The 19,024-nt window shown below is 40.0% G+C and overlaps 1 protein-coding gene across 3 annotated transcripts in view; it reads right to left on the reverse strand.

Annotated features, from left to right (window-relative positions):
• Positions 1-19,024, reverse strand: part of sgsm2 (small G protein signaling modulator 2) — a 91,716-nt gene that overhangs the window by 30,467 nt on the left and 42,225 nt on the right. For 2 of the 3 annotated variants that reach the window (XM_079573703.1, XM_079573702.1), the window contains exons 4-11: positions 18,712-18,779; positions 18,485-18,633; positions 14,211-14,345; positions 9,712-9,836; positions 7,931-7,998; positions 5,953-6,116; positions 3,360-3,492; positions 1,590-1,724 (exon numbers count right to left, since the gene is read on the reverse strand). In XM_079573703.1, coding sequence (XP_079429829.1) covers positions 1,590-1,724; positions 3,360-3,492; positions 5,953-6,116; positions 7,931-7,998; positions 9,712-9,836; positions 14,211-14,345; positions 18,485-18,633; positions 18,712-18,779 — 977 coding nt within the window. The remainder of the gene's footprint in view (positions 1-1,589; positions 1,725-3,359; positions 3,493-5,952; positions 6,117-7,930; positions 7,999-9,711; positions 9,837-14,210; positions 14,346-18,484; positions 18,634-18,711; positions 18,780-19,024) is intronic. The other variant, XM_079573704.1, reaches the window with a different exon arrangement.

The following is a 19,024-nucleotide window of genomic DNA, read 5'->3' on the forward strand; positions in this document are numbered from 1 at the left end:
CATCAGTGACAGAGAGCAGGAGAGAGTGATGAGGAGAAGGATGGAGTCAGTGGTGTCCGTGTTAGGAATGATGTGGCTAACTGATGAAGACAGGGTTAGATCAAGAGGGGCGCGGTCAGTGCAGGAGGTGGGAATCAAATGGAGTCTGAGGCTGTGTCCGAATGTCCACACTATTCCCTACAGTGCGTTTCCACAAGTGTCCTTATGTTACGAGTGCCCACAATCTAATGTCCTTCAGAGAGACTGGGTCGTCTGGTGATATTGCAAGATGTACTAAATTAGTGAACAAACCTGTCCTGGTTCCCCAACAAACAGTTTGTAACTAAACCATATACTGAACAGAATTGACTTCTTAACCTCTTAACTCCCGCCTGAACCGAGAGGATCTTTTTCTTCACGTCATCAGATTTTTTTCCATCATTTTTTTGTTGGGTAAGTTTTTTGTAAGTTTTCTGTCATTTTTTGTGTCATTTTTTGTCATTTTTTAGTCATTTTTTTAATCAATTTTTTGTCATTTTTTGTCAATTTTTTATCACATTTTTGTCTTTTTTGTCAAATTTTTGTCCATTTTTTTGTCAAATTTTTATCACATTTTTGTCATTTTATCGTCAGTTTTTTATCAACATTTTGTCATTTTTTGTCACATTTTGTCACATTTTTTGTCATATTTTTGTCATTTTTTTGGTCAAATTTTTATCACATTTTTGTCATTTTTTTGGGTCATTTTTTGTCACATTTTTCGTTCGTTTTTTATCAATTTTTTGTCATTTTTTATCCATTTTTGTCACATTTTTGTCATTTTTTGTCACATTTTTGTCATTTTTTTTTTGTTAAAGTTTTCTCACTTTTTTGTCACATCTTCATCATAGTTTTCGTCTCTGTGAACAATGATGGAAATGTGACAAAAAAGTGAGAAAACATTGACAAAAAAGTGACGAAAAATTGATGAAAAAGTGGCAAAAATGTCACAAAAATGTCACAATAAATTAACAAAAAATTGTCGAAAAAATGACAAAAATGTGACCAAAAAATGACAAAAATGTGACCAAAAAATGACCAAAAAATTACAAAATGTGACAAAAAACATTGACAAAAATTTGACAAAAAAATGACAAAAATGTGACAAAAAATTATAAAAACTTACAAAAATGAGTTGAATACCCAACAAAAAAATGATGGAAAAAAAATCTGATGACGTGAGGAAAAAGATCCTCTCGGTTCAGGCGGGAGTTAAGAGGTTAATAGTACATGTATTCACTTATTCTGTTGGCCGCTGATCACATGACCCAAGCGTCAAAGTCACATGATCAGTGGCAGTACAATTAGAGCCGACTATAATGGAGCACTTTGTTGTCAATGAGGGTCGAGGGTGGACTTTCGAACACTGCCAGAAAGTGAAGAGTCAGGGCAATGGGTGAAAATGGGCGTGGTCAGGTAAAACTAGCTTCATGTACGTTATGGGTAAGAGAAATGCGGTTTGGTTAAGGTCTAAAGGAGCTTTAGTTGGAGGGAAATGGGGCTGGTTGTCGGTGCAGATGCTGGGGGTGAATGTCGGGGGGGGAGGGGGGTTTTGTTGGTGCGGTTGTAACCTTGGTGCACAGTTTGGTGCGTGAGGTTCCGTGAGCAGATCATTGAGATCATGGCATTGAGCCGGTCGTCCTCTTCCTCGTCGTCGTCCAGCGAAGGGGCGCGGCTGCCCGTCACGTGGTGGTAGTTTATGGTGACTGCCCCGGACACAAGACATTAACGAGAAAACACTCACCGATCAAAAACAATCGCCAATCTTACCCACTCGGATACAGGCAGAACTACTGTAAATGCTCTAATATAGGCAGGGGCCTTTATTTACTCAAGGACATCCAGGACCAGGCCTTTATTGGAACCAGGCCACAATTAGAGACAGGCCTTTATTTCTATTTCAGCAAAACGGACGACCATGAAAACTAAGAAAAACGAGATTTGTGTCCATTTGCACCTAAGATATTAGGTTCATTTATTAATTAACATTTCAAACCCTCTCCCAGCGGCTGGAACATTGACACCTTTTATTTTGTCGGGACAACAGGAAGTGTTTCGTTGCTGTTAGCGGAGCTTTGACATCAGTGTCACTGCAAGTTTCTGTTTCGTTTTTACCGCGGATTATTTGTTGTTATCTTGTGTAAAAGGCGAGTTTAGACGGAGCGTTTGTGTTTGTGATCGATCATGAGACTGACCCGAGAGAAGACGAGACGCTCGCGCTGATGGGAGGAGTTATTTTGAGGCGTGAGACTGACCTGCACACGGAGCAGCTGGACGTGCTTTGAAGACGCAATGGTGACTTTATTAAACCCTGGAGGGTCACACGACATTTGTTGTTTGTCCTGTTTCCAAATATCGTCACAGGAGGTTTGAAAAGTGGCTAAATCTGTGTGAAAGTTACGCTCGGATCAGCTCCTCCGCAGCGTCCCCATCGGCCCGGGTTCCCGTTTGTTTACTTCCTGCACGCGAGTTTTCATTTACACCAGTATGAGAAAAATTCCTAACATGGGGAATATTTCTACCGCTATAGTTTCTAATAAAAACCCCTGGCCTGTTTTAGAGACCGGCTTTAATTTGCCTCCGCCAGCCGCGAACCCGGCCTCTGTCAGAGACCCGGCCTATGTTAGAGACCCGGCCTCTGTCAGAGACCCGGCCGTTAGTGGAATACAGGCCAGTATTACAGAATTTACGGTATAATCATAATCTTACGTACATTTTCTATCTGTTTTTAAACAATTTTGACACATAACTTTATAAATTCATGGCTAAAGGCGGCAGTCGTTCCCACCGCTGCTGCGTGTGCTGTATTCGTGAGCGGTGACATGTCTCCAGAGTCGCAGCGAATGCCCTCACTGTGGCCTGCAACTTCCGAAATGCTGTTTATAAGTTTGGACACATTGGGATTACTTTGTTCATAAGTCGACCGTCGCTGTGGGTGAGAAAGGCAGTCGGGGTTTCTGCGCGGGAAACTCGGTTATACAAGCTTAAATCGGAGCGAAGTGAGTTGCTTTCACTTGCGGCGATCTTTCGAAAAGTAGCAAAACTAAGACAAGTTTCAAAGTTTGGGCTGAAGAGAATTAACTCAACGGTGGAGCGGATCTCTCCTTCAGCGCAGTTTGAGTTTTTACTCGCTGAAATCCAATGCAGGGGAGTCTAAACTACACCTCAGGCAAATCTTAACTACTTTGCAATAGTGCCACAGCTCCCAAACGGACGGGATAAATGCCTGAACCGATACTGGCTTTGCACATATTCGTTTCTTCTTTATTTGGTCCCAGTTTAGCCCCTGTCTAGTCCTAGTTTCCCATTGGCTTAGCACAGCTTTAGTCCCGGTCACTCACTGGCGTCGTAGCGGTATCCCGGGTACACGATTCGAAACACGTAGTCGGCGGCCGTCTCCTCGTCTCCGGGCCGGTCCTGATCCAGCAGACGCGCCGCGCTGCTTCGCTTCCGGAGCTTCGGAAACACCTTCCCCTGAAAGACACGAGAGAGAGAGTTCAACACAAGGCCACGGTGAAGCTGCAGTCGCGCTTCGTTTGACATGTTTTTTTAACCCCTTAACTCCCACCTGAAGCTGTTTGGCTTTACCCCAATCCAAAAGCTTCTGGAAAAAAGGTGAGAAAATAGGCAAGGCAACTTTGTTTATAATGCGCATTTCGTACATAAGGCAACTGAATGCGCCAACTCAAACTGAGACGAAAACAATGATGAAGATGTGACAAAAAAGTGAGAAAACTTAGATAAAAAATGACAAAAAAATGACAGAAATTGACAAACGTGACGAAAAATGGACAAAAAATTGACGAAAAAATAATGAAAAAGTGGCAAAAATGTCATAAATATTTGACAAAAAATTGACAAAATAATTAAGAAAAAATGACAAAAATTTGACAAAAATATGACAAAAAATTGACAAAAAATTATTAAAAAGTGGCAAAAATTGACAAAAAAGGACAAAAAAAATATTTAAAAATGACAAAAAAATGACAAAAAATGGACAAAAATTGACAAAAAAAAATACGAAAAAATGACAAAAATGTGACAAAAAAATTACAAAAAATTTACAAAAAATGATGAAAAAGTGGCAAAAAATTACAAAAAAAGGACCAAAAAAATTATTTAAAAAATGACGAAAAAATGATGAAAAAATGATGTAAAAGTGGCAAAAATGTGATAAATATTTGACAAAAAATTGACAAAAAATTTACAACAAAAGGACAAATGTGACAAAAAGTGATAAAAACATTTACAAAAAAGTTACAAAAATGAGCTGAACCCCCCTCAAAAACCTGATGGAAAAAAAATCTGATGACGTGAGGAAAAAGATCCATTCAGATGATGTTTGTAGATCTTAGCTTTCAAATGAGGCGTTACACTGGCCTACAGGATTTGGGTAAAGCTGAACTGGAGAAAATGCTCTCGGTTCAGGCGGGAGTTAAGAGGTTAAAGCAGTACTAAGTAACTCGTGCCCCTGGAGGCCATAAGCGCCACTGCAGGTGACGTAGCAAGTTGCATTTTTTCACTTATTCATTGTCCGTGAGAGTAAATCCTACGCTGACAGAAAAGACAAAGGGACAGAGGGATATTGTACATCCAATTACACAATGGAGATCATTTTTTTTCACTCAAACCTAGCTGTAAGCAGTTAGCTTTGCCCGCTAGCCTGTTAGCTTCTTCTTCGTGATTCCATTCCAGTTGCAATTGTGGTTTTCTGGCCAGAGACACCAGGGGGAGATGAAAGACCCCCCAATCATCACATTAACACTTGTATCACCCCCAGAGGCACCACGGAAAGGATTTATTAAGGTAAACAAGTTACTTAGTGCTGCTTTAAGAGTTCTCTAAAATGTAATAATGTTCAAAGTTTTTAAACTTGGACTGTCGACATGAGCTCAGGCGGGAATCTCCCCAAAGCCTTTCAGCACTGATGTGTCCAATCTGATGACTGTCTGAGTCTCTTTGTGACCAAATAATTGAGTTACAAACACATTTAACACATTACAACGTCCATTATTTGAAAGAGGGCGTTTTATGCATTTGGTAATAATTTCAAGCCTGTTTGAATCCGTATCTGGTAACACTTTACATTACGGGCCGGTAAGTCTGTGGTACTAAAAGTGGTAATTACTAGTAATTGGGGTTAGGGAGTCACAGAGTTACCCCTGTATCTCTCATTACTAAGAGATACATGGGTAACTCTTAGTAATGAAGCACTTCTATTTACATTGGTATTTTAAGTGATAGTTTCTAGTAGTTGATACATCTATGGTACTTACTGGCAATTCAAGGATGCTACAGCAGCAATTCATAGGTAGTAAATGAGGTACTTCTACAAACAGAAGTAATTTCTAGGATTGTGTGACTATAAAACAACATAAAACAGCATTAAGGAAAACAAGAAGTACAACCTTCATTACTAAGAGTCACCACTGTATCTCGAAGTATATAACTTGTAATTCTCACTATAGTATCCTTTAAGTACCACAATAAGTACCTAGAATTACCACTATTATTACTAGTATTTACCACTGTAAGCACCACAACAAGTACCACAATAAGTACCTAGACTCATGTGGCTGTAGGGAAGCTATGGCGAGGGTTTTACTCCGCAAAGAGAAGCTTAAGCTGAGACGGAGAGGTGAGGAAAGCATAATCTGGATATGCAGGACCTCTGGAGGAGCTTTGCTAAAAACTACCACTGGGGGGAATTCTAAGAGTACTCAAAGATGTGTAAGTCCCTCAAACATGACGTCTGGTATATTTTTGATGAGAGAATAACACGGTAACATGGTAAAAAAGCTGCAGAACATGAACTACTAGTGCCAATCTGTCCAGGTTATTACAAATGAATGTGAATGTGACTTCCGGAACCAGTCACGTGATGTTTACCTCGTCATCCACCCACAGCTTTCACTGGCTGATTGTGGTCCGTACCTTTCCTTTCTGGGACCACAGCGGCGGCTCGAGCTGCCCCCGCGGCAGAAGCCCCGTCTCCAGGCAGGACAGGAAGGCCAGGAGGTGTCCCCCCGGAGGGAAGAGCAGGGGCGGCCGCTGAATGCCATCCTGACTGACCAGGACCAGGGTTCCTCCGCAGTCCGCTAAAACACACAGGGGAGAGACCGGAGGGTGAGCACAGGGACCAGAACCAGAACAGAAGGACGACGGAAGTTCTAAATGTTAAACCAGTCTCAGTAAAGCTAGTTGTGCGGAAGTAGATCGGCTTCCTTGATTTAGGAACTGTGGTGGATCAGTATGTAAAGCTCACAGTGGGTCAGAATCCCACTCCATCTTTAATGGATTGCGCTTTATTGATGTCACAACTGCATGATTGAGTATTAATCTGAAGGTGTATGAATGTGAGTGTGTGGTTATTAGGGGGGTTGTGAGTCCGTGGCAAAGGTTTCAGACAGGATGATACCAGCGTGCAGCGAGCTGTGATTGGCTGATAGTCCAGGTGAAGTGATGCGTCTTCCAGTCGGGAGAGAAGAAAAGGAAAGTGTCTGGCGATGCGTGGAACGTTTATTGGTGTCAGAAGCGTTTCGTAGGTGGGGGGGACACATTCGAACAGGGGAGGGGGGCCTATCTAAGCACCTGAGCCGCTGCTCCTGCCAGACCTGGTGCTTTATGAAAAACTGAGTGATTTAGGCTCTTATTATGGGATGATGCTCATGTTCACTGATCATTTATTCAGCTTCAGCCTCTTCACTGCGACCATCGCAAACAAACATCTCTGCGCTTGTATCTTTATATTTCCCACAAATGCAGATCAAATTGAGTGAAAGGAGAAAGGAAGCAAACATTTACCTGTCAAATGAATTGTTCTGATATTATTTGGCTAAGTTAGAGTCAAGACAGCAGGTTTAACACACGTGTTGACCGGTTGAACACTCGTGCCAGCCCGGGGCAGTTTCCCCAAACTCAGGCTACATCAGCTTCATCACCCACTTTGTAAACACATCCCAAACTAAAGTTCTTACCTTAAAGTCACTGATCAGGCCTTTGTACTGATAAAGAAGGAAACACGTCCACCTGCCGAGGACCGTGAAGGTCCTGCTCCTCCAGGATGATCCGTGAAAAAGTCCGAAAACACGACGCACGAGTGTCCTTGTGCTTTGGTTTGGTCAGATCTGCCAGTCCGTCCAACGATCAGCCTCTTGTCTTCGTATAAATTTTATAATTCTTCAGTAGTTTAGCCGTTTTTCCCCGGTTTGCAGAGCCATGTTTACATTTCATCTGCTCTGAGGTGATGGAGCCGCATAAACACAGCTACGCAAAGCGGAGCGTCGTGGCGGATAATGCCAAAACATTTTTTTATGGAAAATAAGATGCGGGTCAGATTTAATTGTTCGCCCTCGCGTCGCCTCTTGAACAGGCCCAGGCTAAACTTTAAGTAAATGCGTCCTGCTCATGTGCATATGGAGCTGTATCTCCGCGCTCACATAGGCCTGATGTGACTGCTGCACCTCACCTGCTCAGGGCGGCTGGTTTTTCATTTTATTTTCACCTGTGGCTGGTCTTTTTGAGACTTTTGTTAGTTTTTTCGTTGAGACACTTGTTCAGGTTTATTATTAGTTCCTTTTCTGGTTAAATTTCTTTACTTAAAGGCATTTTTTTTTTTTTTGCCAGGTGTTCTGGAAAAGGAACCTTTCTTTTTTCAACACATTCCCCATTTCCCTGAAGCCTCCGCCCACAATAAAATCAATCTGCGGTCAGGAACAGGGCCACAAGGGGGGATTTTGGAGTGATGATGAAATGCACGTTACAGCTCGATGAGAGAGTGGGCGTTAGAAAAAAACACCTCTCGACCACAGCGTGTTCACGACTGGAACACACATGTCCACAACACGAAACCTCCCGTCCAGCCGTGTCCACTGTGACCCTCGTAAACATGAGTGTAAGACGGAGAACTCACGTCTCTGGTGGCAGTGCAGGCAGACGATCTGACGCAGGGGAACGGTCAGCGCGTAGTCCCAGTAAATACTACAACCACAAGAGAGACATGTCAGCTTAGTGTCCCGTTACCATGTGACTGGTCCATTCACCTCCTTAACCTCTTAACTCCCGCCTGAACCGAGAGGATCTTTTTCCTCACATCATCAGATTTTTTTCATTCATTTTTGGTTGGGTATTCAACTCATTTAGGCCATTTTTTTGGTAATTTTTTTAATCAAATTTGTGTCATTTTGTATCACTTTTTTTTCATTTCTTGTCAAATTTTTGTAATTTTCTTGGTCAAATTTTTATCACATTTTTGACATATTTTTGTCATTTTTTCGTCATTTTTTTAATCAAATTTGTGTCATTTTTTTGTCATTTTTTGTCACATTTTTTGTCATTTTTTTGTCACATTTTTTGTCATTTTTTTTTGTCATTTTTTGTCATTTTTTGTCACATTTTTGTCACATTTTTCGTCATTTTTTTGTCATATTTTTGTCATATTTTGTCACATTTTTGTAATTTTTTCTTCATTTTTTTAATCAAATTTGTGTCATTTTTTTGTCATTTTTTGTCACATTTTTTGTTACATTTTTTGTCATTTTTTGTCACATTTTTTTGTCCTTTTTTTATCAAATTTTTATCAAATTTTTGTGACATTTTTGTCAATTTCTTGTGACATTTTTGTGACATTTTTGCCACTTTTTCATCAATTTTTGTCACTTTTTTGTCACATTTCCATAATTTTTTTCTTCTCAGTTTTGTTGCTATTTTCACACCTTTTTTCCAGAAGCGTTTGGATTGGGGTAAAGCCAAACTGGAGAAAATGTGCTCGGTTCAGGCGGGAGTTAAGGGGTTAACCAAGCACTTTTTCTCCAGTTCAGCTTTACCCAAATCTTAAAGCTGCTTGAAATTTTTTTTGTCAAAATAGAGACACAACAAAAGAAAGGGACAATAACGCAAAACAGACAACAAAAAAGCGATGAAAAAGCAACATAAGGGCTACAAAACACGTCAAACACAGAACAAAACAGGCGACAAAAACACAGCAAAAAAGGACGACAAAGCAGGCAAAAAAAGCGATGAAAAAGCAACAAAATGGTTACAAAATAAGCAGCAAAACAGACAACAAAAAGGATGATGAAGCAACAAAAAAGCAACAAAAACACAACCAAACAGGCGACAAAAACACGGCAAAACAGGCGACAAAAACACGGCAAAACAGGCGACAAAAACACGGCAAAACAGACAACAAAAAGGATGATGAAGCAACAAAAACGCAACAAAAACACAACCAAACAGGCGACAAAAACACAGCAAAAAAGGATGACAAAGCAACAAAAAAGCAACAAAAACACAGCAAAAAAGGCAACAAAGCAGGCAAAAAAAAGCGATGAAAAAGCAACAAAATGGTTACGAAATAAGCAGCAAAACAGACAACAAAAAGGATAATGAAGCAACAAAAAAGCAACTAAAACACAACCAAAATTGCGACAAAACAAGCAGCAAAAGAGGCAACAAAAAAGGATGACAAAGCAACAAAAAAGCAACAAAAACACAGCAAAACAGGCGACAAAATAAGCCGTGACACTGGCAACAAAAAAGTGATAAAAACAAGATGAAAACGTGACAACAACGCGAGGAAAATTCTTCGACCTGTTGTGTAGGTCTCAGCTTTTCAAATGAGGCGTGACACTGGCCTGTAAGCGTTTTCGATTTGGGTAAAGCTGTGTTTGGTGAAGGGGTTAAAGTGCGCACCTCTTCTCCAGGTCGCAGTCTCCCAGCGTCCCGTTGATGAGCTGGTTCGGGGTCCACTTCAGCGTGAGGTTCTCCCCCGACTGATGCAGGGACAGGTACCCCCTCAGCACCTCCATCTCCTTCTTCTGGAAACACAAAAATCAAGTTTGTGGACGCAAAGATGGAAACGGACTCGAATGAGCCGCTCCAATGTTTCATAACGAATCCCATGAATCTTCCTTTCGACGCTAACGGCCGCTTAGCTCGCTTCATAAAACGAAATGTGCCACAAACCTGTCGGATTTGAATTTTTCCTGTGGATCTGTTTCAATTGAATGGATCCCTTTGGCACAACTCTGTCTCTCCGCGTTACATAATGTGGCTGTTTCTAAGAACATGTACTATTCAGGCTTTTAAAGTGCATAATCCTGCATAATTGAGGCTTAACACGTTCGTTTGGCACCTCAGCCTTGATATTTCACGTTTTATGGTTTGAATTAGTGTCTATGTTCGGGAAAGACAGTAAGACAGGGTTACACACTGGGCTTGGAGCTCCCTCTAGAGGCAGCTGTGGGGATGACACACGATAGAACAGTGAATTCTAGCTTCCACTTCCACGTAGTGAGTATTCAAAGAAGAAAGTAGAAATATGTTAAAATAAGCGTCATGAAAAATAACTTTGCGGCTTCCTCGTCGAGTGAAACTCTTAGGTTTTACCGAAGTAATACATGACCAGTACTTTTACTCAAGAAAAATGAAGTCAAGTACTCAGAAAGAAAGTACCAGATACTTTAACCTCTTAACTCCCGCCTGAACCGAGAGGATCTTTTTCCTCACGTCTTCAAATTTTTTTCCCATCATTTTTTTGTTGGGTATTCAACTCATTTTTATAACTTTTTTGTAACTTTTTTGTAATTTTTCGTCAAATGTTTGTAATTTTTTGGGTCAAATTTTTATCTTTTTTTTGTAACTTTTTTTATCACATTTTTTGTCACATTTTTGTAATTTTTTTGTCACATTTTTGTAATTTTTTGGTCACATTTTTGTAATTTTTGGGGTAATTTTTTGGTCTAATTTTTGTTATTTTTTGGTCACATTTGTATCAAATGTTTGTCACATTTTTGTCACTTTTTTGTAATTTTTTGTCACTTTTTTTGGGTCATTTCGTCATCAACTTTTTGTCAATTTTCTATCACATTTTTGTCATTTTTTTGTCACATTTTTGTCATTTTTTGTCACATTTTTGTCATTTTTTTGTCATTTTTTCGTCAATTTTTTGTAATTTTTTTGTCCATTTTTTATCATTTTTTGTAACTTTTTTATCACATTTTTGTCATTTTTTTGTCACATTTTTGTCATTTTTTGTCACATTTTTGTTATTTTTTCGTCAACTTTTTGTCAATTTTCTATCACATTTTTGTAATTTTTTTGTCATTTTTTCGTCAATTTTCTATCACATTTTTGTAATTTTTTTGTCATTTTTTCGTCAATTTTTTGTAATTTTTTTGTCAATTTTTTATCATTTTTTGTAACTTTTTTGTCACATTTTTGTCATTTTTTTGTCACATTTTTGTTATTTTTTCGTCAACTTTTTGTCAATTTTCTATCACATTTTTGTTATTTTTTGTCATTTTTTCGTCAATATTTTGTCATTTTTTTGTCAAATTTTTATCATTTTTGTAACTTTTTTATCACATTTTTGTCATTTTTTTGTCACATTTTTGTCATTTTTTTTTCACATTTTTGTAATTTTTTCGTCAATTTTTAGAAATTTATTTTTTCAAATTTTTATCATTTTTTGTAACTTTTTTATCACATTTTTGTAATTTTTATGTCACATTTTTGTCATTTTTTCGTCAACTTTTTGTCAATTTTCTATCACATTTTTGTCATTTTTTTTGGTCATTTTTGCCACTTTTTCATAAATATTTTGTCAAAGTTTTCTCACTTTTTTGTCACATCTTCATCATCGTTTTCGTCTCAGTTTTGTTGCTATTTTCACACCTTTTTTCCAGAAGCTTTTGGATTGGGGTAAAGCCAAACTGGAGAAAATGCTCTCGGTTCAGCTGGGAGTTAAGGGGCTTTTGAAACTTTTGATGTGCGTGTTGACTGAAGCGTTTCTGAATGACGCCTCCAGAGCTGTGTTTGATCAGGAGCGTGTTCAGAACAGGCTGTGGGCAGAGGATCAGCCCCATCCGGGTTGTTCTGCCAAACAAGATGAGACGGGAAGCTCTGATCTTACAAACTCGTGCTGAAGACGCCAAAGACAAAATGAATTTCATAACAGTCGGACCAGTCACACCGCCCACAGTCACAGGAATCAGGAGGCAGCGTTTTAAATAGACCAGATGACACGAGACTGAGAACCACCGAGTAAAACATGTTCAATATCGACAGGTGGCAGCACGTCAAGCCTAATGCTTTTTAAGGCCATTACAATATGTTTAAATTCCACAGATGCAAAAAGTCTTGGATTATTTCATTTTGTAAGATTTGTAAATACTCAGTCAAACGGGAATGAGGTGAATTTTGAGCGAAGGATTATATATTCCTCAGTCCCTATGTAGCGATCGTAACTATTCATGCAAAATCAAGCAAATTCTGCGGAATCAGAGCAGCTTTTAAACTTTCCCACAATTCAAATAATCTGCAATTTCATTCTCAATTATTTCTAAACTTCTGCACAACTAAAATGATTTTCTGATCAGTTAAATCCATTTGACTTGTTGTTAGAGTGTTTATAGTAGGAAGTGTCCAGCGCCTCTGCGGGTTTAAAGAGACAAGATGCAAGTTGGTCATTTTTATACTCACTACTGCCACCTCAGGTCATATGCGTATCTGCAGCTTCTATATTAAGCTCGTGCATGACGGCACTTCAGACCTGAAGTAACAGCTTTGTGAGGCAGTTGTGGTGAACAGGTCTGAGCTTCTACACATTAGGACATGGAGGAACATGTAGGGGAGGAAAATACTTAATTTTAACATTTTAAAACTCTGCTCAGTCTCCTCTCACTCGCCTCAGTCTGACTTTACTGTAAATGTCTTTGAGTGTGTTCAGGCTCTAAGAGCTGGGAGCCTTTTAATGACTTTTAAAGGAATAGGCCACCGTTTTTACTTACTGAGATATGTTCTTACCTCACTTTAGTCGAGTTAATATATCCCCGTCTGGTCTTTGTCCGTGCGCTCTGTCACGCAAACGGAGCACATACGCAGCCTCTCCCACATGTCATATAGCTCTAAAAAAGCTCACGATAGAAGCTACCAAGCTCTTCCACGTGTTCCCTATTTAAATAAAGTTACGTGAAGTGTTTTCATGCGAAGTATATTTACACAGAAATGTAACATGTCGATTTTATAAGCAGATAAAAAGGGGGACTATATTGTGTGGCGTAATGATACGAGGAGCAAAACGTCCGCGCAGTAACTCCTAAAGACTTCCCCCGCTCACTTCCGTCAATAACCTTTAGGAGTTACTGGGAGGCTGCGTATGTGCTGCGTTTGCGTGACAGAGCGCACGGACAAAGACCAGACGGGGATATATTAACACGACTAAAGTGAGGTAAGAACATATCTCAGTATGTAAAAACGGTGGCCTATTCCTTTAAGGCCTTCATTTTGGCATAATAATAAAGGACTTTTAATGCCATGTGGTGTTACTCACGACAGTATTACGTGTAGAGCTGGGTAAATTTCATCCCCCAAAAAATCTTAGATATATATATATATAGCCTATAGTAAAAAAATCGATTTCCGATTTTTTTCCCTCACAGAATGACTGTTGACTGTAAATATAAAAATACATGTTCATAGTTTTTAGGTAAAGAACATCAACAAACCTTGAAAAACACAATCACTGTAAAAAACTTAAAAGTTTGTCATTGATTTGAAAACAAATTACAAATACTGTATTTGGACTGAGCTCATGAAACAACAAGAGGTAACTCTTAGTCGAAATGAACATGTAAACAGCAACACTATTCAGCATGATAAAACACCGTGATTGTATTTTGTATTTTATTTATCAAAAAATCTAAATGAATCAATCTTCTGAAAATATGAATCAATTTGACTCAACAACTCCATGTTTAAATCAAATAGATCTTTTTGCCCTAATTATGCATTTACGTTTCAAACGGAGCAAATAAAGATCTACGTCATTGTAATACATTGTGATGCAACGAAAACTGAAGGTGCAATCCACAATTTTACATATTTTTAAAAGTATATTAAGAGTATATTTTGGCCACTCAAACACCTCTGATTCTAAATAATGATACTCAAACTACTGCCAAAAATGGCTCCATCTGCTCCTCTACATCCACTGATCTCACCTCGACTAACCTGTCTGTCTCTAACCTCAGCACCTTCTCCCCGGTCCCTCCTCTGCACACACCCACACCGCCTCCACCTCCACCTCCCTCCACCTCCACCTCCACCTCCACCTCCACCTCCACCTCCACCTCCCTCCACCTCCACCTCCACCTCCGCCTCCGCCTCCCTCCACCTCCGCCTGTCCTCACCGGTTGCACCAGCACGTTGTTCTTCCCGTAGAGGAGGTGCGTCCTGGAGTTCTGATGCAGCGACTCCACGTACTCTCTCGCCGACGCCGCGAACCGGTCCTCCGACATGCTGCCGCTCGACTGCCGCTTTCGAATCTGGAGGAGAAATAACGCGGAAGAGGAGAAAAAAAAAAAAAACCTTTACAAAGAACTTTTCGCAACTCGACCCACACAGCGAGAAAAGGCTTCCACCCACTGACGAGCAAACTCTGCAAACTCAGGCCAGGACTGAGAAATCTTGGGGAGGTTACATAAAGGCACTTCTTTGGAGAGAAGTTATCGTTTAGTCGGGCACATTTTCTTGGGCGAATTTCAACTTCTCGATGACAAAACTGCACTGGTAAATTATTAAGAAGTGGCAGAATGAAAAAGGGAGAGTTAATTTTAAATGAGGCCTAAAATAGGAACAAAAGAACCGTGTTAAGATACATGGACGGCTCCCTCGGCCTCTCAGCTGATTCTCACTTTCAGTCTTGTTTCGCGGCACAGTTTACTGGTGTTTTGGACGAGGTTCAGCAACACTATGAGCTCAAAGACTGAGATCTGGGGTTGCTGACCGACTGCAGAAACCCCAGATGCGGCGGGGGTGTCATTGAAAGAACTGTGCGTGAGACTCCGCCTATAAGAGTCCGTAGGAGCGAAACTCAAACTTCACGTACGGAGAAAAAAAAGGGAATTATGAAACCCTCTGTCCGATTCCACCTGGAGGCCCCGCCCTCTGCACGCCTCCATTTCACCATATAAGGACTAGGGATGTCACGGTTACCGGTGTAGCGGTAAACCCCGGTAAAAATGTTGACAATAATAATTACCGTCTTGTTTTTGAAAAAATATTTTACCGCGGTGGATTACGGCGCCCGCGGTTTAGGCAAAATGAGCCTCATGAGGCGCCGTCTCCTCTGCTGAAGCTGGCGCAGGCGCCTCTGTAGCTACAACCAAAACTAAACTTTCTCGAAGCTGGAATCATGTCCGACACGACAGCGCAGGATCAGCCTCAGAGACCGAGCCTGAAGTCTGGACATGTTTGTGTATTTTAAGAAGCTGAAGGACAGTTGATAGAGACAGTTTTCCTGTTTGTGGAACGTGCAGGAAAAAGTGTCTCTAAAGCAGCAAGACTTCGAACCTCTGACTCTCCTGCGTGACCGTCTCCCACAGCTCTATAGCAGGAAGCTAACGTTAGCGTGACCGTCTCCACAGCTCTATAGCAGTAAGCTAATGTTAGCGTGACCGTCTCCACAGCTCTATAGCAGTAAGCTAACGTTAGCGTTTTAGCTGAAATGCTGATGTGGGACTTTGGGTTGGGGGAGAATGTAACGAGTCGCCCCATAGTGCGGCTGCAGCGCCACCACCAGCATAAGCCGTGTCCGGATACCTCCGCACAATGGCACAATGCGTTATGGGGCTCCTGGTGCAGATTACAATAGATTCACTTTCGCCGCAGTTTTATGAATTTAACAATGATCACTGTCTGAGGCATTTTCCCAAATCTGAAAGGGAAAGCTCACTGGAAGGAAACAAACTGAGGACAATTTTCCTCATATAGACGGATTATCTTGTTCAAAAATATTCTTCGTTTCTGGAGCTATAAATAGTACATGTAATACCCTAGAAACGATCAACAACACATCGTTATAGTTTCTTTACTTTGATGTGAAAAGCTGCACTTTTGATAAGGCTTTGTCTGTATTTTTTTTTTAATGTAATAAGCACTGTTAAACTTTCTTGAAACTAGACTTTTAGGCTTAAAGCAGAGCCTTTTAGACGCTTTAAATCTCTCAGATACCGTTTCTTTAGCTCGCTGTACGTGCAGTCTGGGTTTCAGGATGAGGCAGCGCTTCGCTTCAGGCGGCGTGAATGAGGAGAGGTCAGTGTCCGGGTGGTGAGAGAGAGCGAGAGGTGATGATTACGCAGCATCTCTGAATGGATTTGTTCCTTGGACCCGCCCTCAGCGCGGCCTCTGCAGGTGGTCAGACTCATAGACTGTACAAAATAATAGACGTCTCCTCCTCACTCCTCCCCGTTTGCCACAACGACCACGTTCAAGGGGGAAGTCATGGCGGGTTTACAGACTCCTCCTCCCCAGCTCTGACAAAGCATGTTCCGAAAAAGGGCATAAGGGCGGGACCTTCAATGTAGACTCCGCCCTCGCATGACGTGTAGTTCAGTCGTAGCCGCGCAGCTCCGATGCTAACAGTCTGGCCCTCATTAGTACGAGATTTTTAAAATGTTTCTTACGAAAACCAGCCTGGTCCCTTTATTTGCGCCTAACCCAGAGTTATCACAGGAGGAATATCGAGCTGTAGCAAATTCCCAAAAATTAGGCACGAGGCTTTAAAATTGTTTTTAACGTGTCTAAAGTGTAATGATTTCTAATGGGGGACTAGCGGCTATTTGGAGGTACTACAGCAATGGCGGAGCAATGGCGGCTTCTAGTGTCTTGGTCATGAAGCGGAGCAGCCATTGGTCAGACAATGTTTAAAACGGTTCTGTTGGGATCCCTCCCGCTTCTCACTCGTGTCCGTGCAGGAGTGTTCTTGAGCGTACATGAGCGTTTGTAAAGTCGACCCTTCAACTACAGAGTACAGAATGCGACTCAAGAACCTTCACTGAAGATGGACAACTCCTGTACGACTGAGAGCCTACACAGACATATAGAAACGAAAGATTGAAAAGCTTTACACAGAGCCTATGGTTGAATGGTTGATTTCTATAAACACACCAAATAGCGCAGAACAGTTCGTTTGGCCTCCTTTTGTACGAGAGCTTTATAAATGAGAGCTTTATAAATGAGAACTTTAGAAATGAGAACTTTATAAATGAGAACTTTAGAAATGAAAGCTTTATAAATGAGAGCTTTATAAATGAGAGCTTTATAAATGAGAACTTTAGAAATGAGAACTTTAGAAATGAGAACTTTAGAAATGAGAACTTTAGAAATGAGAACTTTAGAAATGAGAGCTTCATAAATGTTAGCTTTATAAATGTTAGCTTTATAAACGAGAGCTTTATAAATGTTAGATTTCTAAATGTTAGCTTTATAAATGTTAGCTTTATAAATGTTAGCTTTATAAATGTTAGCTTTATAAATGAGAGCTTTATAAATGTTAGCTTTATAAATGTTAGCTTTATAAATGTTAGCTTTATAAATGTTAGCTTTATAAATGTTAGCTTTATAAATGTTAGCTTTATAAATGTTAGCTTTATAAACGAGAGCTTTATAAATGTTAGATTTCTAAATGTTAGCTTTATAAATGAGAGCTTTATAAATGTTAGCTTTATAAATGGTAGCTTTATAAATGTTAGCTTTATAAATGAGAGCTTTATAAATGTTAGCTTTATAAATGTTAGCTTTATAAACGAGAGCTTTATAAATGTTAGATTTCTAAATGTTAGCTTTATAAATGAGAGCTTTATAAATGTTAGCTTTATAAATGGTAGCTTTATAAATGTTAGCTTTATAAATGTTAGCTTTATAAACGAGAGCTTTATAAATGTTAGCTTTATAAATGTTAGCTTTATAAACGAGAGCTTTATAAATGTTAGATTTCTAAATGTTAGCTTTATAAATGAGAGCTTTATAAATGTTAGCTTTATAAATGGTAGCTTTATAAATGTTAGCTTTATAAATGTTAGCTTTATAAACGAGAGCTTTATAAATGAGAGCTTTATAAATGGTAGCTTTATAAATGAGAACTTTAGAAATGAGAACTTTAGAAATGAGAACTTTAGAAATGTTAGCTTTATAAATGTTAGCTTTATAAATGTTAGCTTTATAAATGAGAACTTTAGAAATGAGAACTTTAGAAATGTTAGCTTTATAAATGAGAGCTTTATAAATGTAAGCTTTATAAATGAGAGCTTTATAACTGAGAGCTTTATAACTGAGAGCTTTATAAATGAGAGCTTTATAAATGTTAGCTTTATAAATGTTAGCTTTATAAACGAGAGCTTTATAAATGTTAGCTTTATAAACGAGAGCTTTATAAATGTTAGCTTTATAAATGTTAGCTTTATAAATGAGAGCTTTATAAATGTAAGCTTTATAAATGAGAGCTTTATAACTGAGAGCTTTATAACTGAGAGCTTTATAAATGTTAGCTTTATAAATGTTAGCTTTATGAATGTTAGCTTTATAAACGAGAGCTTTATAAATGAGACCCCTGGTTGACATTATTTTTACTTGTCCGATACAAGTGCGTTTTCCTCCGGACCTGTGGGTGCTCGCGGACACGTACCCCCAGCGCGGGCCTCCTCCCCTGGGTGGCCTCCTGGCTGCGGTGCGCTCCGTGGATGCGGTGTCTCTGGACGAGCTCGTTGGCCGAGGGGTCGGTCCAGAAGTGGTCCGAGGTCTTCAGTTTGGTGTATTCCAGCGCACAGGGGCCCACTGACGGGACAGAAACATTCATGACAGTCAGGAGCGAGTATCAGAGAGCGCTCGGTTCCGACGCTGAACCGTCCTCACCCAGAAGCGCCGCCAGGATGGAGCCGTACACCGGGTCGTGCATCAGCGCCTCCTTCTCGTAGTATTTACTGCAGAGACAAAGTAATCCTTTTAGCCGATGAAGTATTTCTGCTGAAATCAAACTAAAACGATATTAAAAGTAGTTCATGAGACTGAAAGGAGTCGTAGCAGCAGTAGTCGTAGTATTAATAGTAGTAGTCGTAGTAGTAGTCGCTGTCATCGTAGTAGAAGTTGTAGTCGTCGTCGTAGTCGTAGTAGTAGTCGCTGTCATCATAGTGAAGTCGTTGTCGTAGTCGAAGTAGTCGCAGTAGTA

Source organism: Gobius niger, assembly GCF_951799975.1.
Source record: "Gobius niger genome assembly, chromosome: 1".
Classification (NCBI taxonomy): Eukaryota; Metazoa; Chordata; class Actinopteri; order Gobiiformes; family Gobiidae; genus Gobius; species Gobius niger.